The sequence below is a fragment of the Lates calcarifer genome, linkage group LG3 (genome assembly GCF_001640805.2).
Source record: "Lates calcarifer isolate ASB-BC8 linkage group LG3, TLL_Latcal_v3, whole genome shotgun sequence".
Taxonomy (NCBI): Eukaryota; Metazoa; Chordata; class Actinopteri; family Centropomidae; genus Lates; species Lates calcarifer.
The window spans coordinates 19,717,885-19,741,961 of NC_066835.1; the positions used below are offsets into that span (position 1 = coordinate 19,717,885).

Genomic DNA, 24,077 nt, shown 5'->3' on the forward strand with positions numbered 1-24,077 from the left:
CAAGACGATCGCCATCGACACACACACCGGCGCGCAAAGGCAAAGCAGTCAATAAAAACAATGATATTGAAGCAGCCATAGACACTAACAGAGACAGTGAAGAGCCAGACTGTTAGCTGCACACAAATCCAAGTCTTTAGCCCGGTTTCATTTTAACATTTCATTAATACAGACAGACTCTCCCTCCCTCTCTCTCTCTCTCCTGGCTGGCTAGCTGCTGACCTCCTCAACTTGTTGCTAACAGTCCCACTGTCAACAGGCTACACAGAGCAGGACAGTTATTTATGGACATGGGAGCTGAGATAATTCAATGCTCTCTATTCTCTCCAATTCCATTTGCATGATTTCAGTGAGGTGCTGAGTTTCCAAAAGACATTTAGATTCTCCTCTTTCCATGCCTTGTTATAGTTAGTGTTGACATTTAGGTAAGGCAGAGACAGTTAGTATTTTGAGGTAAAATACAGCAAGTCCAGTAGTTTTGCCGGGTCAAAGACAAGGCCAAGCTATAACCTACTATTAATAACTGCTAAAGGCTTGTAAAGAAACAGGGTCTCTGAATAGTAATAGAGAAACAATTTGAAGACAATTGACAATGACCTGGTCTTTCTAGCGTTAGCACTTGAACCTTGGCAGGAAATTGACTTTTTCTATCTCACTGGCTTCTATGACCTGTACAACCTCAGTGATGAAAAAGCTTTCACTTACCATCCAATCACCCAGAAGAGACTGGTTCTGAAACAGACAAATATCCACCAAAATGATAACAGTTGATGATGACATTTAGGGGCGGCTGCAAAATGTTCAGTGTCTTCTATCTGCAATTTTATTTCACTCTGTTCATAGGGAATAAATCTATTCTCTAAATCCAGTGTTTGGTGCCAATAACAGGAAACCATAACAAGGCTAAAGCAGGGATTTTCCTGACTCAAAATGAGGTAAATGTGTTACCTCAATCATAACCTACTAAACCTTGACTTATTTTCCTTATTAGGAAAATATATCACACACTCCAGTAAGGCAGTGTCTAAGTGGAGCTGAATGAGCTCTAGTATCATTTTGTTTTTTGGTGCTGATGTTTTGAGATTGTTGAGAGATTTCTTGTTAACTGTGGGCTAAATATTAAAAACACAAATGCTGGGGCACACCACTAGCTCACCTGATTAAGCACGAATCATCAAGCACATGCATAGATAGAGTCAACATGTGACTGTGAGCTTAAATAAAGAAGTGGTTTGGTGACTGCATCTCATTAGTATTGCCACTGACATTTCAAATAGCCTGTGCTAATTAGCTTGCACATCATCCTACTCTGTTGCCTTTTCACTTAGCACCAGATGTGATTTCACTTCAGTTAGCAGTGATGCAAGTCATGCCCTTTAAACAAGTTTTATTATTCCCAGCGTGTTAAAACTGTATTAAATACAGCACAGAATTTGAGCAAGGCTGTCGCCTTAAATTCCTTTTGTAGGAAAAAAAACCTGGCTAAAGGCTCCATAATGATACAAGTGAAGCAAACAATGTTACTGCGATTATTAATGGCCCACATGGGTACAACAGGAAATGTCACAAAGTCACATCACAGCCTAACCCGCCACTACACTCCAACCCAGACTGTGGAGGCAATTTCCATTTTGTCACCAGCGGACTATATCTGGAGAGGAAACAGTGACTGAACAGGAGGAGAATGGATGGACACTGCTTGCTGAGGTCTGGCAAACGGGTGAGCTCAGGACAGAGCCGGAGACAGAGCAGGGACGTTTATCTAAACATTTTCACCCTTGTGAATTTTCCCCCCTCTCTTTTGCCCCCTCTAACTCCATGCCTTTCAAAACAGTGAGGCCTAGAACTGAGAGCAGCAGCAGAGTGGACGGAGGGAGGAAGAGAGGGGAGGGGGGTGTACTGGCACCCTTTTTAATTCTACCAAAAGCTGTTCCAACAAAAGGGCCCCCACTCGGGAGCCGCCACAAAGCGGCAGCCAGCCAGGCCTGCTGAAAATAGGGTCGTGAGCAAAAGACTGACTGTGAAAGAGAGGGCAAGAGAATAAGACTGAGGGAAAAAGAATGGGTGAATAAAAGAATGGGGAAAATGAGAGACTGAGCCGGGTATGAAAGGCTGGCGGGGAGTTTTCTTTACTCTGCATAGCGGTAAAAGTCAAACTAGGGAAGGTGGCCACATTGAACGTGTATGTGTGTGCATGAGAGAAAGTTTGTGTGTGCATTTGTGTGTGATCTGCAAAGCCTTTCATGACAGTGAAAGCTGACTGGACCCTGAAAAGCTGAAAGCAAAAAACCTTCCTCCGACCATCCTTAGATCAGCTCCATTGTGATTCATGGCCCTGCTCCTGTTGCTACGCTCTGTAATCCCTCTTCCCACTGACACCTGTTTGCTGAAGAATCACTGAGGAATGCCAAGGTGTTAGCCATGATACGGTTTATTTCTAGAAATGTGATCTGGAATTTGCTTAGTAACCAGTTTCCTCAGAAGTGGAATGAAAAAAAAAAATGAAAAAAAAAACGCTGACCAAGTGCAGACACATGGTTGCTGACTCTTGGCAGACAGAGTGATGAATTAAAACCTGCTTCCTGGACTCTGAACAAGCCAGACTGATGGAGCTTCTTATAGCAACCTGGAGTCCAACTTCCTCCCCCTAATTACAGCTAGCTTTCTTTAAAAGGTCCACACAAAGACATACAAACAACACACAGGGTTGCACAACAAAGAGGTGTAAAATTGTCTCGTCCACAAAAGCTGTATCCATGACAACCAGATCCAAATCTCCAAGAGTGACCTACCAAACCAACCTCTACCTCTGGCCATAATCGCTGCCACTGGATTTTTTTTTTTTTTTTTTTGGGAAAGACAAGCTTTCAAAACTATTTCTCAGTAGAAGAACAAGCAAACAGCATTATGCAAGACCCTGCAATACAAAGTTAGTGGTCCATCACTCGTAGGCCACAAAGAATCATGGGAAGTCATTAACATTTAAATCCTTGATCAATAAGAGAAACCCAGAGGTAAAAATTAAAACAGATAAACAAATCACAGTACACAATGTGATGCAACACCATGTGCAAGTCTGCCAACTAATCAGTGAAAAGGCTGTAATTAAGAGGAAAAGTTCTCTCCGAGCAGTAGGACTTGATATTGTGCTTTTCTGGGTGAGAATCGCCACCACATATGACAGCCCAGACAATGACAAACAAATTGGCCTAAACACTAACAGCCCCCAGCGTTACTACGCAGTTTGTGTTGGTGTGAGTCATTAATAAGCTCTCAATGAGCATCAACGGTCTGTTCTCCAGGGGATGATTATCACCACATGCCTTACCAAGAAGAGCCGTTGACATTTGAGTCCAAGGCCAACTTGTCTTTAACTGCAGGTCAGGACCCAAAACAGCTCATTTATGGTGTCCAACATGAGCAGCAGCTTGTTTTTTTAATGTGCTGAGACTGATTAAGAGGCTCAATCGTTATTTCATGTTTTCATTAAATAAGCATCATCGCATTCGGTATGGATGACTTACTGTACCTCTTTCCCCTTACTTTTTCTAATCTTATTGCAGTTTTCCTTATTATGGTGTTTATTGGCTTTTATTGAAAGTCTTAAGACAACAACAAAAAAAGACATGCTAAAATATATCATCAAGCTCCTCTATTTACACTCTTGCAAAGCATCCAGCTGCTTAATACCATTACTGACATTTCAACCCAGTGATGATACCTATGATTAGTCCTCAAGGCAACAAAGACAGCCCCTCCCTCAACCCTCTCCAAACACACACACACACACACACACACACAAGACCACTTCTCCCGAGACACAGTCCTTGACATTTAGTCTATCTGCCATCAACCACAATAGGGCTGGGACTTCTGCGCCACAGATGGTGGAGGCTCCACATCATTTCCAACCCCAGAGTCAGGTGACTGTGTGGGGTTAAAGAGGATTTATGTAAAGTGAGAAAAATCTGTTCATTAAACTGAGAAAATTACTGGCATTTTTATTCAAACTGCCCTTTGCTTTTGAAATAATGGGAGATTTTCAGCCTCTAGGCTTGTTCCAATAATTAATCAACTAAAACATCTTGCAAAGAGAAAAATTAAAATAATTGTGCTCCTGCCCCAGGAGCCAAAAGCTCACAACTGATTGTACTGGGCAAATCACAGATGAACGTCTTCAACTCCTGCTTGTTTACACATTATGTTTTACAATTAAGCAGTAAAACTGGATATTTCTCAGAATTTGTATAAAATGCAGAAGATGACACTCAGTGGATGTCCTCTGACTGGAAAATGTGCTGCTACCCTGCGAGTGGAAGAGTGCAGCAGGTGGTTATTTAGACTTCTGTGCTCAGAGGTATTAAGGCAGGCCAGTGACTGCTTCCCTGGCTTCTTCATCACAACCTGCTCCTGCACTAGTTCCCGAATGGAAGAAACTTTATAAGAAATGCATACAGGAGCTGGGGCACTTGCTAAACAAATATGCAAACAACTAACAGCAACATGGCGCAATGCACTGCAGACGATGAGTCATTAATAAGAGCTCTCGATAATCAGGCCGCGTCGCTCTGAGGGCGATAATCATCGGCCGCCTGCTCTCCAAGTGATAAGCTAATCAGCACTTCGTCTCCACCGAGCCGTCGAGGGGACTCATCATCATTGACATTTCAGCACAGGATCGAGCCTATAGAGACGAGCATGGGGAAGAGGGGGTGGGGTGGTGGGGGGACACCTGAAGTGACTTAATTATCATTGTTGCAGAAAGATATCCTCTCAGCTCTATTTTGCCTGTTTTACTGAAGGTTAACGTGGTTCTTTTAACATCATGATGAAAGTTTCAACGCTGCCATTGGCCCCTTGTTAATTTTCCATGTAATTTAAAACAGACAGAGATTATCAATCTATACACACAACCCAGGCTTGAACCCAGCATTCTAAAAATGTTTCATAATCTTGGAAAATCAAGCTCCTACTTTTGCATTCAGTGTCAGTAACTCACTGGCTAAGTAGCTGCAATGTGAGTGTGGAGATTTTTCCTCCGACAAGACAGTTGTGTTGCTGCACGTTCAAATTAATTCATAACCTGTGGGGATACTGTCATGACAATCTGACAGCTTTTTAACAATACAGGCCTGATGTAGCAGAGTCTCAGCTGAGTATCTGTCATCCTCACACCAACCTGCGTTGCATGTCTTACAGCTTTGGGGTCTCTAGCACCACAGTTCTCATTTTTGTGTCACTGCACTGGGATTTTCCTGTTCGTGTGGCGTACACTGCTCTAAACATGCACGAGGAGAAAAAATGTGATTACAAGCAAATTCCAATCAAGGTTAAATCTTCCTCCTGCTTTGTACATTCAGTCAAAATCACAGCTCACATCCTCAGCTATTATGCAACAGATGCTACAGCAAAATGCAAAGCAGAGGCTCTGCAGCTCACAGCCATGAAATAAGCTGCCCTCCCATTTGCTTTGATCTCAGAGGCATGTCTCCAAGGTGGGTCAACACATGAGACAATACATCTCCCGGCTCCATAATGACCCATCTTCTTTTTCCTTGGTGACAATTTGGGGACAGCTCTGACAGATGATACTAGTTACACCCAGGTGAAAACAACACGCTGACAGATTCATGCTGACAGAGCGGGCTCACAGATTTTTATGCCGATCACTGTGGCTTGACTGCCTGCTGTTATGAATTTTGTAGCTGGTCCCAGTTGGAGGAAAGAAAAAAAAAAAAAACTCTGAAAATTGTTGCTGTTGTGAGTTGGAGCATGTCTGCGTCACTCACTCAGCAGTGGCTTTTCATTGATGGTACCATAGTTTGTGGTTGTAGCTCTCTACACTTATCAGTTTAAAGTTCACACAGGGAAGTAAGTGTTGCTATGGTAATCACAAGCACATTTACTGATACCTTTCTTTTGGTAATGATGTTATTTTTTCATTTCATATTCTTATCAAGTGTCTGCATTACTCAGTAGTGAGTTTAGTGTGCTTTATGACTTTCATGGTATCAATAGCACTCATCAGAGACCTCTAAAAACATTCTCATCTATTTAAATGTCAGTGGGAGTCTATTACTATAACTGACTGCAACAGGGATTGTGTGCACACTGTATACTCTGCACTGCTCCACAATAACTAACCTTGTCATAATTTTTGATTCTTTTATTTCGCAAGATACTACTGACTACATTAATGTGATGTCTTGCATTGTACTTGCATCACCTGACGTTAAGCTTACAGCAAAGCTCAACTGATATCAGCAAGGTTGAAACTATCAGCCAATATTTGTTTATTGCAGATACAGCCATATTATTGTATGTTGACATTTATGTAAACAGAAATTACAGTAAAAGTCATTTTTCTTAAGTGAAGTTTAAGATTTTAAGTTTGTTGCTTTTCATTTGCTGTCATCTATAATGGCATTTTCATCCACTTTAAAATAGCCTTTCTCAGCACATCTGTATAATAACCAAGAATAGCTATTAAAAGGATTATTTTAAAAAAATAATTAATTAAAGGAATCTGAATATCAACATCAGTGTTAATCTCTAATATCAGATATGGATAGGGTTCTATAACCTTGCAAGAATTTCTATTATTTTATCACCTTTAATATATATTGAAAGGGCAGGTACCGAAGTGAAACACTAGGTCCTTTCTTTTTATACTGCCATATTTCTATAGCTTTTGCCTTTTATTACAAGATTCCTGTAGCGAATCTCCATTAAGGGCACTTGGAAAAGTAACACTCATTGTTGAAGAGCCACCTGAGGAGAAGAGACTGAGCAATCCTCGATTCCTCCTGAGACCTTGTTTCCAATCACCACCCTGTTGCTCTGCAGGATGATAACCTATTTCTGCCCTTATACTAATGGCTAATAATCAGACCCGCGGCTGTCATTGCGCCCCATTTCCCTTCGACACTTTCCAACAGGTAAACACAGATTACAGGTCAGCCGTGTTGGAAGGGTTTGTAGAGGCTCAGAGAGGATTAGGTTTCCTGAACAGTCACCTGCCGTCTGAAGCTGCGAGGAATTAGGGACAAAAACCACAAACCAGGAGAGCCACACCTCGCGTATCATGGTGTACCAAAACTCCAAACACAGATCTGGCAGAGAGCGTCGACAATAAACTTTTACAACAGGTCTCACGGTCCACCGAACAGCAGCCAGAGAGGGGACAGAGACGTGACACAGTCAAACATGCAGCACACCCAGAACGCGGGCGGGCGGTGCGGCTGGAAGTGCTGAGGGTTGCCCGCATTCAGGACGCACGAGGTGGATAGCTGAAGAGGTTCTAATGCTTATCAAACACAGCTCGGGTCGGTTTCTCTTACCTTTGGCTACGAGGAGGATCGCTGCTGCCACCAGCCAAGTGTTTCTCACCGGAGACACCGGACAGCGCGATGCGTAATCTCTCGCCATTCTTCTACACTGAAGACAAGGTGGACGTAAATATCCACAACAGCGCTGTGTGGGGCAAACGGGCTCCAAATTATTCCTTCTCCGATCAGCCAAGAAACTTCGGGCTCAGTTCAGACTGCCTGGGTTGAAATCAGCAAGTGCTCCTCTTCCCCTCAGTCTCTCAGTGTATGGACCTCTCCTCAATCGGGACCGTGTTAAGTTTCTCTTCCTCTCTCCTTTTGAATGTGGTAATAGCAGGGAGAGTCAAACCCCTCCCCGTATGGGTCGGCCACAGGGCGCACAGGTAGCTCGCGGCTGGTTTGTGTGTGACTTGGCCACGGCGGAGCGGAGCGGAAACAAAGTGTGGACGGAGTGTGGAGTGTGTGTGTGAGTCGGCGGAGCTCCGTGGGTCTGATGCGGAGAGCTGAGTGGGGAATATCCGAGTGATGTCAGCAGAGCGTCACCAAGAGGACTTCAGCCGTAATACTGAACCCTCGCCGCTACAGATAGAGCTACAGCCGTGCAGGGTCATAAATACTGTAGAAACACATACCTGCGCTGCAGCCTCAAGGTGTGTTCTGCTGACACCTGCCGCTCGTTTATATGTGTGGGGGAGGGTGTGGTAAAATGAGAAAAAATAGTTGCGTAATCGATTATTATTATTATTATCAGGGATTATGGTAATGAAAAGAAATGCAAACCGTGGAGGAATGTGGCAAAGTACATTTACACAAAATTTGAAGGTTGAGTTTTTCATCTTGATGTTACTGGATACTTGACTTTACGATATTTCAGCGGGAACTTTTTCTCCACTACTGCAGTTTAAGAATTTACACACATATTATATAATCAGTAAATAAAATATCATGCATTGTTACAGATTAAACTACCTAACAATACACTGTAATGGCTTCAGAAAGTATTCAGACCCCTATACTTTCAGTACAGTTCACTGTGTTGTAGATTACATTTTAAACAGCTAAAACTGACATTTTTACCCATCCATGGAAATGTATGCATATTTATAAAAAAAAAATAAAAAATGTAACATTTATTCAGCTGCGGCACTTCAAACTGTGGTCAGGTGCATCCTCTTTGCTTTAATTATTCTTGACATGTAATAGAACTTGACTGGAGTCCAGTTGTGGCAAATTGAATTGACTGGAATTTAGAAAAGCACACACTGATGTATTTAAGGTCCACGATTCAGTGCGTATCAGGACAAAAACCAAGACATGAAGTCCAGGGAACACTCTGCAGACCTCTGCAATAAAATTGTGGCCAAGTATAGATCAGGGAAAGGATATAAAATCATTTCAAAAACTGTGAGTGTTCCCAGGAGCACAGTGACCTCAATAATTGTGAAATGGCAGAAGTTTGGAACAACTTGAACATTTCCTAAAGTTGTCCGTCAAGCCAAACACAGTAACCGGGAAAGAAGGGTCTTGGCCAGGGAGGTGACCAAGAACCAACAGAGCTTCAAAAGTCCTCTGAAGGGATGGGAGAACCTCCCTGAAGTATGAACATCTCTGAAGCACTCAAACAATTAAGACATTATGGTAGAGTGGTTAGATGGAAGCCACTTTGAGTAAAAGGCATATGACAGCCCACTTGGAGTTCGTCAGATGGCATTTAAAGGACTCTGAGAGCATGGGGAAAAAAAGAGTCTCTGGTCTTATGAAAACCTCCACTGTCATACAGCTATTTTTACTTGAAGATCTGAAAACTTCTACCACCTATTGTAGAGCATAACCATTAATCATTTAGTCCAATGTCTTAAAATTGCTTACTTTGTTTGACCAGCAGCCAAAAAGTCCTTCATATTATTTATAAAAAGTCAGAGAAATGCTGTGACAGCAAATGGTGACTGGAGTTTTTATCATTTATCAAAATAATAATTGATTTCTGTCAACTAAGTGATATACCAAGTGAATATGCCAGAACTGCTTATTTTAAATAGAGATTTAAAGCAACTATAGTTTAAGATGGGAAACGTCCTCTTTAGCATTCAGTGTGTCCTTGTGTGGCAGTCTGCAGAGGCCCATACCACCCTGCATATCACATGCACTGTCTCAGTGGACTTTACAGGCACACAACATCAACGGTTTCCCAGCCAAGCCTAAGCTTTCTGAGAAGACAAGAAAAATCTCCTTTAAAAGACACTTAGCTCATTAGGGAGAAAAATGGTGGAAAGCTTCAGAGAGGCAATTCACAGAGAGATACTCGTTCTGTACTTCCACAAAGACAATTAGTAACTAAAAACAGGCTAACTGACTGAAAATGAACAGATATTTGTTAAAGTTAGTAGAAATTCAAAACACAAGTGTAGTCCAATCCAAACCAAGACATGGGTATGAAATGTTATTGTCCACTCTCTATATATATTGTGAACTTAGATAACATATAATGCTGCTGTTCACTTCAGAAGGATACCATACAAAAATTACAAGAAAACTAAATCCTTGTAAAATCATAAAGACAAAGAGACAATAGAAATCATCAAACTCAAAAATGAACACAAATGAAAACCAACAGAAGTGTAAAGTGGAGCCATCCCACCTAAACACATTTTTCTAGTCCACCTTTCTTTGGTAGACTTAGAAATTATGTGCTAAGGTTTTCGGAAATATATAGTTGGCCTACGGTGATTGGAGCGTGTCAGGTAGAGATATTGATGTTTTAAAGGTTAAAATGCATTAGTGAGTGACCTTCTGTAAGTACAAATACACCCTGGTTGTATTGACGATGAAGCTGTTTTTTCTTGAACATTTTTAAATATCTTTTAATCCATACTCTGACTTCCTGTGATGATGTATCAGGTCTATTACACAAAGAACAAAAGTACAAGTGACTTGTATACAAAAAATTGCACACATAAATTCAGGTTTGCAGCTCACAAGAAAAAGCCTTCAAGGACCAGAGGGGGTTTAAGTCTCTAGATGGATGCTGTCATTTACTTTGTTGTCCCCTGCACAGAAACAGTGATGCTGAGAGGTTTTTTAAAGACAGAAATATTTCAAACATGGAAAAGTTGAAGGGAAATAAACAGGCCCGCACTCTCCTATGCACAGAGAGGACGTTCTCCCGTCTGTTTAGGATGATAAGGGAGCATCTTTGAAGTCGACTGCAGCAGTTTTTAAGTTACTGTTGAAATAAGTAACACAGGCAGATTGGCTGAAAAAATACTTAGGCTCAATTAACTGTGATTGAGTCATAACTCCAAGACTGTAAACATAATTAACAGTATGGTGGGAACTACTTCACTCTCCCCCAGCATACCCACAGTAGTATGTCAAAAATTTCAGTTTCATTTTTATTGTTTTGCAGTGATAAAATGTGAACCAACATCCAATTTATTTTATACTAGTAAATAATATATTATTGTTTACATCCAAACTGAAGGAGCTATACATAAAGGTGGGATAATGGTACCATTATTTTTAGGTGTTTGCTTCTGCTGGGACATTTTAAGGGGTGAGTTCAACACAATTACAATTTAGCCATGTAGAAGTCCTCCTCTTGGAATTCCTCTGCCACACCTGTATAATCCCATTCACCTCAATTGTATACAAAAAAAATTTCCAAAGCAGAAGTTTCTACCCTAGTTACATACAACGGTTTCTCATTTATGTGACATTTAAAAATCTGGCAAAAACCAACTGTAACCCGGTTTTTAGGTGCACATAAATAAACTGCATGTGTCTCTCTGAACCAATGATTTTTGATTATCATTCTGAACTGGAAACAGACCTTACTGTCGACAACTTTTATCTGTACTATTTTCTACCTTGGAGCTGCTGGAGCAGTAGAAATCCTACAGACAGACATCTCAGAACCTGGGCAGATAAAACTAGACCAGTCTGACGGCCTCTATTAGAAAATACACTTTTTTCCTAAGGTAAGTGAGCCAATCCATTATTACCTCCATTTGGCAGGTGCTTGTAGCCAAGTCGGCTTACTATAGGAAGCAATTTTGGGGATCAGTGCCTTGCTCACTAACACCTCAAGATGTGGACAAGAGGAGCCAGGGGTCAAACCTCCAAACTCATAAATAATGGCCAATGTGGACAAGAAGAGCTGGGGGGGTCTGACCTTCAAACTCAGAAATAATGGCCAGCCTGCTCCACCTGAGCTACAGCTGCCTTTAAGTGCAACACCAAACAGAAAATAAAAGACATCTTTCAAACTCTGATAAACTCAAAACATCACAGCCTTGCCAGTGGTGAAAATGTACTTAAAGTCTTGCACATTCAACAAGTCATTCTCAAATAATTCTTTCTTAGTCTACCCACTTATTTCAGCATACAACAGCATAAAAGGTCCCATATTGCAGCTTATAGTAACGGTGTTGCTATGATGGTTCCCTTCTGGCTCCAGGAGGCCAACAATCTCACTTAATTCAAACCAAGCAACTCACTGTCAAAACATCTCTTCATCTCACAGTCAAAGTAACCACCTGCCTCCTATAGCTGTAACATTCACACTGTAATGCTCTCACTGCTTAAGTACCATGATTTCTGCTTTGAGGCAAACCACATAACCACCAATTTTATTGTGGAAAACCGATGTAAGCAGCCCCACACCTCCCTCTACCCATACTATTCAAACATTTCTCTGAGAAATAACACACGGCTGCCCTCTGAAAAGCTCGACTGTCTGCCTGCCACTGAAACCTTCCCCATGATGCTTCCACCATTTTGCTGGGTGGTGGACCTGGCCGCCCACCTCTCCATTATCACCTCATTAGCGGGCTGCAAACTGGCCCACCCTCCATTTTGGCTCCAGCCTCAATCAGCCCATTAATCACAGAAGAGCAGGGAAACCTTCTGTCCTCTGAAGGCTCACGTTGTATTCTGCCGGCCCCTGCTGTGTGTCTCTGTGTCAGTGTATGACAGTGTGTGTGTCTGCAGTGAGTGTGTATGGGCATGCTCTTGCATACAAATGATCCAGCTACATCCTGCCATCTGTTGACTGCTAAAAGTAACTGCCTCAACACTGACACACACAAGTCCACGATGCTTTTTGTCTGTCTGTTCCTTCTCTGTGTCCAAAAATCTAATCATGTAATTCAAGGTTTATCTTGTTAAAAGAACAGATGGAACAAAGTACTCGATCACTGCAGCAAGTCCTCACAATTAAACAGAATATGTTTGCAAGGAATGAAGGTTTTCTCATCTGCTATCCATGTGGTTGAGGTGTGATTCATTTAAAGGCAACTATAACTACTTTGCTAAGGTTGATTTAATAACAAGAACTTCTTATGTTGTATGGTGAAAGGATGAAAACCCAGGGCTACAGATTCAAAGACACTTTACATAGCAGTAAAATGACAGCACATTATTCCTTTGATATTGAATATGAAGAAAGGTCTTTTTAACAATGCTGTCAAGGGAACAGTTGCCTGGCTTAGTTTCTAAAATTACTGGCACAGACACTCATGGTTCCCTGATGATAAGTCATATAGATTTATCATCAGGGAACTGATGATAAATCAGACTGGGCTTGCATTCTTTGATGTGATTTACATTCTGCGGTGGTAATACCAAAAACGATCATGTGTTCATCATTCACAGACTGAACTGTCTTATTATGCTCATCTGTCCAAGCAGTGACAAACTGCTGGTTCTTGAATATCAATATCTGTCTGTTAAATCTATAAACTGTTGCATTTTAATGTTTCTTGTGACAAGCCAGCATTATACTCTCAGTCCGACTTAACAAGACTTTATTTAGAAGGCTAGGATTCAAATTTATTATTAGTTAGCTACTTAATTATGAAATAAAGTGTGCCCAGAGTTTTTCAGTAACTGCCTGATGTGTTTTTAACATTTTGTCATTTTCTATTGGTTGGTTTCATTCATAAAACATCACAGAGGCCAGCTATATAGCCAATACTGCCTAGATTTACTGCAGCTGTGTGCTGACATTATTATTATACATGCTCGACCTTAAAAAATTAGATCAAAAAAGTAGCTATATATTTAAAACCATCACATAGCAGCCAGATAATCTCTTTTGGCAATAAAATGCAAAAAGGCCACATAAATGCAATTTGGGGGGAATTTGTGTGACATAAATAATGAGTAAGCCCTGGCTCCAGGCCTGTTTGGTCCTCTAGAGCAAAGTGAGTAAATTAATTCCTCCTGCTGTAATGATGTTGTGAACAAAATCAGAATCATTTTATATCAACTCATATGCCAAATGCTGTACATGTAAAGGTATTTATCTCGGTCACATTAATGCAGAGACTCACCCTGTAGGTCTACTGGTTACTTAACATAATTACAGTACTAATATAGAAAAATACAGCACACTTACATACTTAAATGTTGTTATTTTTTGATACAAAAACGGTAAAAGCATGATTGTACCACATCTACCCAGCTACTTAGAGGAAACCAGGCAGAAGCAACTGTTATTTTCTTTAACATATCCCTTATATTCTCTAGTCAGCAAGCTTTAGAAAGGCTTTGAATAATTCAGCCAATAATTCATGTCTTACCACTTTATGCTTTCTCACTCCCACAGGCCACTGTAGTTTAAACCTGTGGTTCACATCCCAGGGGTTGGGATGCCCCCAAGGGATTGCAAGAGAAATCTGAGTGGTTGCAAAATGATTAACAGGATAGAAGAGAAGAAAAAAACATATTTCTGCAACACAAAATGATAATGTTAACTCTTGAGGCTTCTGAAATGTTTTTAAATGAAACGACCACTGAGGGGAAATTCACTCTTTTCATAACTCACATATGAGAGGGTCACAAGTGCACATTTCTTTTTAAGAAAATAGCTAAAATGGTTTGGAACTACTGGTTTAAACATCAGAGAAGTGAGCGTCTGACTGGAAAGACTGCTGGAAGTAAAGAAGACGCTCTCTCATCTCTGTCATAAATTAGTGCTGAAAAGCTTTGAGTAAAGCAATGAACCCCCTAATCGTATTGTACTGAGCTGCTCAGTTCAGCTCAGGCTACAGCTGCACTGCAGGTGTGATCATGTTTAACTCTCTGTCTTTTAAGAAAGACTTAAAAAGAAACCGTTCCGTCAGCTGTCCGCTGGCTGTAGATGTTTGGTTTACTGAGCCGCTTCCTTCCCATCACACACACACAAATCATCTGTTCATCCATCTCTCTATATTCATGCTTTGCCTTGTATACAGATTGGACTGGGCCGTCCCTCTGGCCTTGGCTCTTCAATCACCTCTCCTCTCTGCCTGCCTTCACCTCTCCCCTTCCACCCTCCAACCCTCCATCTATCCATTCTTTGATCTCTTCCCCCATCCTTCTTGCCCCTCCGTCCCTCCCTCTGTCATTCCAGAGAGCAATATAAATCAACCTGTACCTCACTGACAGCCAGCCGGCTCGAACACCTACTGAGTTATTTACCTCAGTATGCCTCTGATCCACCAAATGAACCTGCATCAGCACTAACACAGGCAACTGCACATATTCACACACATATCTGCACAGAGCACTTAAGAGCAAACACACACACACACACACACACAATCTGTTTAGCCGAATGAAAAGAATTGGATGTACGTCTGTTTAAGCTTTCTCCCTTATTATTTTGTCCACAAACAGCCCATGAATTTTATATGCAGTACTCCCATTGCTCTCTTATCCTCACCTCATTCTTGAAGCCAACAACGTCTCGCACGCGCACACACATCACATGTGCACATGTGCTTGTGCCCATACACAGCTGATATGTTTGATTTGTGTGGATATAGATTGGTATGTTTTTATTGTGGAAGAGAAGGTGGTGGGGGGAGGGGACGACTGGATCAGGGCATGGTCCTTTAAAAAGACAGAGCAAGGGGGGCTGCCCCTTGGTAGATAATCTTTCAGTCTCTAAACACAGTGGAACAGAGGGTGAGAGGTGCCTGTCAATCACTGTAAGGAGTCCCCACTGAGGTAACCCAGGTTATGGGTTTAAGGGAGGGGGAAGTTAGATGGGGAGTCGAGGGGGGGTATGAACGGAAACCAATACTCTCCTGTGGACTTCCTTCTCAGAGGAATAGCTCACCTCTAAATGAAAATTCAGTCAATTGCTTACCACCCCATCACTAATGTGCACAGACTCTTTTAGGGAAGGGGAAAAAGAAATAAAAACACACACCTGTACTGCACTCAGGTTTATGTTACCAACGCTGAATATTATGTGGAATTATCCAACACATGGCTCTGAGGCAGTATACCTCATGAATTTTTGTACAAACATTTGTGGTTCCCTGGTCTTAATCCTCTGACTTTTCCTGTAGAACCATCTTGAGGTCACTGGTTTGTGAAATGTCCGTACAACTACTGGATGAATTTGGTTTATGATCAAATACTTGCAAAACCAATGACATATGAGCTTGTTAGCAAATGGTAGAAATGCTAGTATGCTAAATCAAGATGTTGAACATGGTAAATATTATACTTTGGCGGACGCTGCATCAGACATGTGAGCAATCAGCCTGGAAAACACAACTTATGTGTTTAACAGTAGAATGTAAAATTCTAAAACTAACAATCCCAGAAAAAATACAGAAGACATGACCTCAGTGTCCTCCATAGTATCTGCCCATGCACATACCCACAACCCACTTTGGACTAATGTTGAATAGCAAAGAACCTGCAAAACACTGTGTTCCTATGGTTGCATCTACTGGTTTTCTAAGCTAGCAGTCTTTTTGCAGCTCGTAAAGACAAGCTGAACATATCCATCACAGCTCTCCAAACAGCTTGTCCAACATGTTCCAAGTGTTTTGTAGCCAAGATATAGTAAGGTAGCTCACAGACTGACTTCTGACATCCACCAGAGGAAATATGGAGCATTTTGACGGACATTTCAGTGATTTTTTTGGAACCGAATAAAGAGGGAAATGCCAACTCCAGTAGCTTGGCAGCAGGCTGGTGTGGAGATACGACGGCCAACTCACTGTGTTTGACGATCCTTCAAACTTCAGGGGCTGTTTTAACTAACACACATTGGTGGACAGTGACTCTATTTTCACCTTAAGTACACCTATTGCTATATAATAATTTTTGACTCTTCTCAGTTTGACTGGGCAGAAATGGAGAGGAGCACAGGGTGTGGGATATGTCAGATGGTAAATTTCAAATCCTCTATGAGGAGTGTGCTCTGCCAAGTTTTTGTGGTGGTTTTTGTAACATTTTTTCAGAGAGTTGATCTATTGCATGTTGCTTGGTTTAATACTGCCTTCAAGTCATCTTGGTAAGCTCCTAGTTGAGACTTCTGAAGTGGTAAATACGACGTGTCACGCATTCAAGTGCATTGAGTTGAAAGGACAGCTTCCCAAGCAATGTAAGTAAACTGTAGCCTGGGAGTCTATGGATGAAATCCAAGTGAAACTTAAATATATCAATACACAATATTTATCTCAAATTCAAAATACTTGCAGAAAAGAATGAAACAAAAAGACGCTGCTCTAAAAACCTCTACATATTTCTCTGTTCTTGAATGCATGAAGGACAGATCATTCCTTTAAGTAAGTGCCCATGGCTCTTTTTCATTAACATCAGCAGGAAATGCACAAGGACAAGTAGAGCAATGAAATCAGATATTTATGACTAAGAACGACAAGACAGACAACAAAATAAAAATGGAAATAAACATGGGCAGGCTCAAACCAGTTTGAAGTTACCATAACTACTCATTATTCAATCAATTGCAAGAGACAGCTCAGTCAGGTTAATACAGCCATTTTTTCAACAAGATGTCACAGCTCAAAATGTGCTCTACCAAACAGTGGTGAAAACCATTAAAGAATCATTGGGACTATGAAATCAGTGTGTGATCCAGTCTGTGTTAAAAGATATTTGCAAATAACCCTTCTGGTTCTGATTCGAGCGATAGCTGACATTTTCCACAAAGCACCACATTGTCAGAAAAGCTGGCACTTTGGCATTCCAAGGGATACAATAATGGACTTTCAAATACCTTCCTGCAGTGACCACATCCTTCTGTTTCTGATAATGAATAGAGTGACCCGTCAACCATGTCGCTCAGAACAAATGCTTAGTTAGGACTTAAAGGTTTTGTCTTGTTAATGATTACGAGGAAGAAAAAAGAAGAGCAAGAAAGGAGAAGGAGAAGCAAACAGAGAAAAAGAAGTTCTGAATGTGGAGAGAAAGAATGTGGAAATTCTCTCTCTCAATTCTCTAAAGGACAATGGGGCTCAGCTATGTGGTATTTTTGAAGGTGTTTTTGAAAAAGTCTCAGACTGAGACGTGAGACGACTCACTTTTAAAACTTTTTCCAGAAAAAAAAAGTTTCATCAGAAATGGGCAAGTGCTTACCTCCCCTGCAGGATTTTTCTGTTTATTAAAAGCTGCACCTTCGCAGCAGTTGGTTGAGAACAAACTTTTCAGTTACACTGGGAACAACACTGTGCAATGAAACTCAACATCAGCCACCAGAGAGAGTATATATTGCAGGAGCCTGAAACAAACAAACAAACAGCAACATGCATGTGTGAGCTGGTGTGGGGCTTCATTAAGATTGTAATAACTGTGTCTCTCAAATGAGTTTAAGATACTTCATGAAATAAGATCCCAGTCACTCATAAGATAACCCTGTCCTCAGAGTAAAAGCACATCAGATTGAACAGAATGAAGACTGTTGCTTCCATCAGTCAAACTCAACCCGGGGTGAAGTCGAGGGCCAGACTTATCATGGCATCTCGCCCAGTCGGAGGAGGGTTAAAAGGAAACTCGTTCTAAAATTATGTTTTACCTCAGCCTTGGGGTAGGGTCAAGCTGCTCAGATTAGGGTGAATGTGCGCAGCTCACGATGTGTGATGCTGGTGGTGTGTGTGTCGGAGGGAGGGGGGAGGAGAAGGGGTCCTTCAGTGAGCGAATGAGTGAGCGAGGCACCAGAAACAAGTGATTACCTACCTCCAGGCCCTGTTGTAAAATGTCACCCCTCTGAGAAATGGGTCTGTGTTGGGTGACCTGTAAACTCTGACGTCATATGCTGTTCTGGTGTTTGGGCAATGTTTATTTTTTTCCTCTGAAATGAGGGATATACTACGCCTTGCTCGATTTCCCTCTTTACTTTTCTCCCTCTCTTAACTCTTTTGTGTCTTTCTGCAACCTCCCTCTCTCAAGAACATACTCTCATCTTCAGTTTTTCACATCTTAATATTAAACTATTCAAACATTAAGTGTAGCATAAGACATAAAAGCAGAAGGCACCTTGATTTGTGAGTCACTAACATTATTACAAATGAACAGAATTTATCCCTGAAATGAAAACATAAAACGAAGAAGATCAAGATATAACAACTTTTTACTTAGAGAATGCACACTGCTGGTTAAGGAAATATTATAACAGGGAAGAAAGTAAAAGCTGGTTATGTTAAAATAAATCAAATCAAGTTAACGTAGAAAAGTAAAATTGAGGGGAATTTGTCGGGAGATGTGGCCACTGGGATATTTTGGAATCTAAAATAAAAAATATTTCTCCTTCCTATGATTTTGTGCTGAATTTCAGAAAGTACCAGCATACCTCCTGAGTGAAAAGTCTCCAGAACACCAGATTTTGTCCCTGGATTTTGCCACAGTCATCAAATCTCAGGGTCAGTATATTCAAGTCAAGTCCAAGATGGGAAATTATTAGAATATGAATGTGTTATCAGGGCCTCATCACCATCCTGCTGTGAGAAGCTCCTGATTTTCACGAGCATGAGAACCACATCTTGTCTTGTCCATGCTCAAAATTTGTGTGCGAAATCTGCAGTGCTTCACCAACACAAACAAGGACATCACATTCTGGAAACTGAACATTAAACATCTCTGCATTTATCCATTCTTCAGGAGTCAAATATCTCAGAGATGTCTAAACATATCACGCTGAAACACAAAATTTCAACTCACTACTGTTTAGGAAAAACTGAACAAGAGAGTGAGAACTTTGTCTCCTGACCCCTAGCCCAGGATTTCAGAGGCGGATGTAGACCCCCTGGTGTGAAAATTATGTTCCTTGATTATTTCCTAATCAGGCCAAAGTGATTAGAATAATATCTGACTGTGATTTTTAAGTGGCAAAAATGATCTTCAGAATATAGAACAAGCCACTCTGAAAATCACACAACCTTACTTCCACACGTAAACAGTTTCGACAAAAGCGCTGCTTGATTTTCAATCCCCCGAGGAAAACATCTAACATTACTGCCCTCTGTGAGTAATTGGTAATTAAACTGATGTGAACACACAATTACAGTGTTAAAACCCAGGGTCAGTCATTCTCTGGTCTCGACATGGGGTCACCTCATGAAAAAGCCTACAAATCACCATTTTTTCACCCCAGCTGTAATTTTGCTTCTGTAACCGCTAACTGCTACACTCCTCCAGCCTCAGCTTCCATCCCCATCCCTCTTTCCTCTCTTTTACTTTCCCAGACCCACAGTACCACAAGGATGTCTGCTCCCCCTGCCTCAGTCTTTGGTTCTGGCCCGAGCTACAAAGACACATGATGTCTCTTTGACAAAAAACACAAAGGGACCTCAGCCTAAAGCCTTTGTCTGTTCCTCAGGCTGCAGCTTTACTCCGCCAACTCTGAAGGAAGAGCCTATGATGAATTTAAACTACTGTTCTTACTTCTCGACCTTAGGCTGACATGGCTCCTCGGTATGAGAGGTTAAAGTGTCTGAGCTTATGCAAGAATTTCTTTACTGTCACCACCTCCTTAACTAAGATGGAGTTCTACCATCTTGCATATGAAAATCTAAACACGCGGGTGGTTTTAAGTATGTCTCAGAAACACTCAGGCTTTTCTTTAAATTGTATTTTGCACTAATGGCAGAGGTTGCCTCAGGTCAACCTTTTAAAAGGTGGCAGTGTTATTTCCTGTGTAACCTCTGGTATCTTATAGCTGACCTGCAGCAGTTACAACTGGTGGCTGGCTCCTGCTGGAAATCCTTTTAAAACCCCTCGAACACCCACCCACTCACACAGCCACTCATTACTTCTTAATTATTTCACCTTCCATATTTCTGTAAAAAATAAATATTGATTTGATTTTGTAAGTGACTTTTGTAGGTCACACTCTTTTATACTGTATCCCTTGAGCTTTGATTGCAACACTTCGGCATCCTCACATCTCCTCGAGCAAACGTGTTGATGATGAAAAGATGTTGCTACAACAGCTGTTTAAATACAGCACTGAAATTAAAGTTGAGACAGTGTGTGACGGCGCTCTGAGTTGCTGCCTACATTGTTTACTCTAGTCAGGAGCTAAAAAGTTCACTGACACTATTTCTTAAAGCTGAATTTACAGTGTTATTTCAAATTATTTCATCAATAAACTTTTTTAAAATCACTTCTTTGATATGTGTCTCATCCTGATTCTCCACTTGTATAAACTGAAAACTAGATAGCAGCAGAATAATACAGCATTACAAAACATGAGTATTGGTTTAAGGATAGATTTGCTTGACTGTATCGAGTGTAAGTTGTATATACCGAAATACAGGACATCTGGTGAGTGAATAAGCCTCAGAAATAATATTATTATTATGTGATATATAATTATGACACACGTTAATAAGCTGTCAGACTCAACATGACATAAACAGAAAATATGAGCCAATCTCCACCACATCACCTACTTAGTGTTAATTAAAACTGGATGCTTGTAATGTGAAGAAAACACCTTTTATTCCACTAATCTCCATTCAGTACTCTTCAGTACCTGTAAGAGTACTGTGCAGTTCCCTACATGAGAGGTGCAACATTTCTTCTTTTATTGCTTCTTTCCTTTTCCTTCCTGTATAACTGAACAGTTTTACCATTTCAGGCTGCTAAAAATTATTCAAATCAGTCAGAAAATGTATGAAAAAAAAAATATCAGTTCATAAGGCACAGTACATTTCCACCCACTTGTTTTTTATCCACATTTTCAATTTGTGGCTAGAGGAGAAATTTGCAGAAATACTGGAAAAAGTTTACACACAGCTAAGGTTAGAAAGTTGGCATATTGAAAAAGAGAAGATGTAATAAAGGCAGATAGAAACAGATATTGCATATATCTGCCTCTCCTTCTTCTGTATTATTGAAAAAAAAACATTCATGTCAGGGTGCCACACACCATTAAATGGCTGCAAACCACCAGGGGGCCAAAAAATAAAGAACAGAAAGAATGGAGATGTACGAACCATACATGCCTGCCCCATCTTTATTATAAATGGTAGCTTATAAAAACACCAATGAATCAGAAGATGCAAACTCAATCATTTCAAAACACAAAAACCATCTGAGGTGAGAGGCAGCAATGAGATGCATTGATTTAAGAGTTACTGGTTCTCAGTTAATGAAGCTATGTAATCAAGTCGAACTCTTTTAAATAAATTCACATAAAGGTAGCTGATGGAAACATGCACTGACTCACATCTTATTTTATTTTCCTGAATACCGGTCGAGGCAGATGGCCGCTCACCTTGAGTCCGGTTCTGCTCGAGGTTTCTGCCTCTTAAAAGGAAGTTTTTCCTTGCCACAGTCGCCTAGTGCTTGCTCATGGTGGGATCTGTTGGGTTTCTCTCTGTAAATTTTCTAAGATAAAGAGTTCGGTCTAGACCGGCTCTATATGTACAGTGCCTCGAGATAAGTTCTGTTGTGAATTGGCGCTATATAAATAAAATTTGACTTGACTAGACTTGACTTGAATCTTCAGAAATGAAACCATCACATTGTTTTGCCATAGTCCCTCTTCTCCAGCCCGTGACTCTGCTATGGCTTCCAAGCCTCCCCCCTCCTCTCTGACACAGGGCCATGTGAGAGACCGTCCCTGTGGCCAGGGACCGAGGAAGTCAGATTGATTAAACAAGCTGCTGGCATAATGTGATCATGTATCAGTCAGCCCACACGTTTAGCTCCGTAATTCTTTCTCCACAGCAGCCTGTCTCCTCTCCAGCTTTGGCCTTTTGAAGTTGAGATCTCACAAATCCCCTCTTCCCTCTTCCCTTGCCTCCCTCTCTCCCCTCCCTTCCTCCACTTCCATCTCCTCATCCATCCCTCCACCACCCCCCCCCCCAATCATCCTCATCCCAAGTGTCCCTCTGTCCATCCTGGCCTCCAGCGCTCCTTCACCCTTAATAACTCCTCTCACCCTGCCCATCCTGACCTCCAGCATTCCCTCGCCCTCGATAACTCCCCTCACCCCGTCGGTTTGTCCCTCTCGCGCTGCTTCTCCCCATCATTAGGCGTTTTACCCTGTTCGCTTCCCCTCGTCTATTAGCTGGCTGTGTAGCTGAGTGTTGCTTTGCTAATGGCACTCCAAGGGAGCGCGGAGATAATACTGTTGGCTTTAATTAAAGACATTAAAGGGCTGGAAAGACACAGAGCCCCCGGGATGATGTGTTCTCTTCTCACACCTCCCGAAATACCTCTCTCTCGTCTCTTCTCTCTCCATCACGTTTCCTTCTCTTTCCTTTGCTGTTGCTCATTTGATTCCTTTCTTCTGGTGTTGAATCATCATCTTTCTCTTTCTCCCCCTACATGCACTCTTACTCCCACTTCCGTTCCCGTTTTCTAGTTTTCCTCTGATGTATATTTCTAACTCTCCCCCACCCTGTGCATTTCGTTTCTTTTCCATTGAGTCATTTTTCCTCCCCCTCTTTCTTCCCCTCTCTACCTTCTACTTCTACAGCATATTCCCCTCCCCTGCCTGGTTCCTGGCACTCGGCGACTTGTGAATATCTTCATTAGTTTTGATCCCTGGAACTTTGTTTACCATTAATTAGTGTTTTCCTTGTGAGTTTGGTTTACTTCACAAGACTGTTGCTGGTTTATAGAAACCTGCATGGCTCTGTGTTCCTTTCTTGCTGGCAAGCACTGATAACTTAAATTTAGACACTGGAGGGTATGGACTAGCTGTGCAGATTTTAAAAATGTGTGTTTATATGTGGATTTCCTCTAATTCAACAGACACCTTCCTTTATTTATTTCAGTGGGTGTGTGTGGCCACTAACATACCCCAAACAAAACAGCGGGAAGTGTGTTCTCAGGACCAAATCTACCATGCACAATCAAAAGAGGAGGTAACAAACCAAGAAAGTGTGAAGGGATGGAGTGATTATTAAGAACTGACTGTGGATGTTCCACAAATACTATACTGTCTGTATCAAGACAAAACTCTGTCTGATGTTTTTACTTTGTACAGCAAAAAAGCAGTCACCGATATCTAAAGTTAATTGTTTATCAGGAAAATCTACTAAGCAATGTCTGTTTGCCTTCTCTCTGCATCTTAAGTTACACCATTTTTAAATAAAGGTTCACTTTAAGCAAACATTAAATCACTTTCAGCATGGACAAAGTATTTCAGCTTTACATTATAGAACCCAATTTCTGCCTACTTAAACCCAAATGTCTGTGATCAATACAGCTCATAAAGCAGGTGTTGTTGTTCTTATTACCTTCTGTTTCATTGTCAGATAGCTGCATGAGTATAAAAGCTGAACCTGACTGAGGCTCTCAAAGTGTTTCCAGCCCATGGTACAAGAACTATCTCTAGGGGACTCAACCTCTTTGTCTACTAAAAATGAATGTTACAAATTTAGAAAAATCAAAGATTCACAAATTCAGTGTTTAAATGCAGGGCACTCAGTGAATTCATACCATCAAAATTTAATACAGTAGTAAAGACGGTGAACAGTGTACTACCAAAAA

At 41.2% G+C, this 24,077-nt stretch overlaps 2 protein-coding genes across 3 annotated transcripts in view; one reads left to right on the forward strand and one right to left on the reverse strand.

Annotated features, from left to right (window-relative positions):
• pvrl2l (PVR cell adhesion molecule related 2 like) overlaps positions 1-7,560 on the reverse strand; it is a 240,027-nt gene extending 232,467 nt beyond the window's left edge. The window contains 1 exon segment of the mRNA XM_051068575.1: positions 7,341-7,560. Within this exon segment, the coding sequence (XP_050924532.1) occupies positions 7,341-7,428 (88 nt within the window). The 5' untranslated portion in view covers positions 7,429-7,560.
• Positions 1-24,077, forward strand: part of LOC108881900 (class I histocompatibility antigen, F10 alpha chain) — a 272,592-nt gene that overhangs the window by 105,377 nt on the left and 143,138 nt on the right. The window lies entirely within an intron of this gene.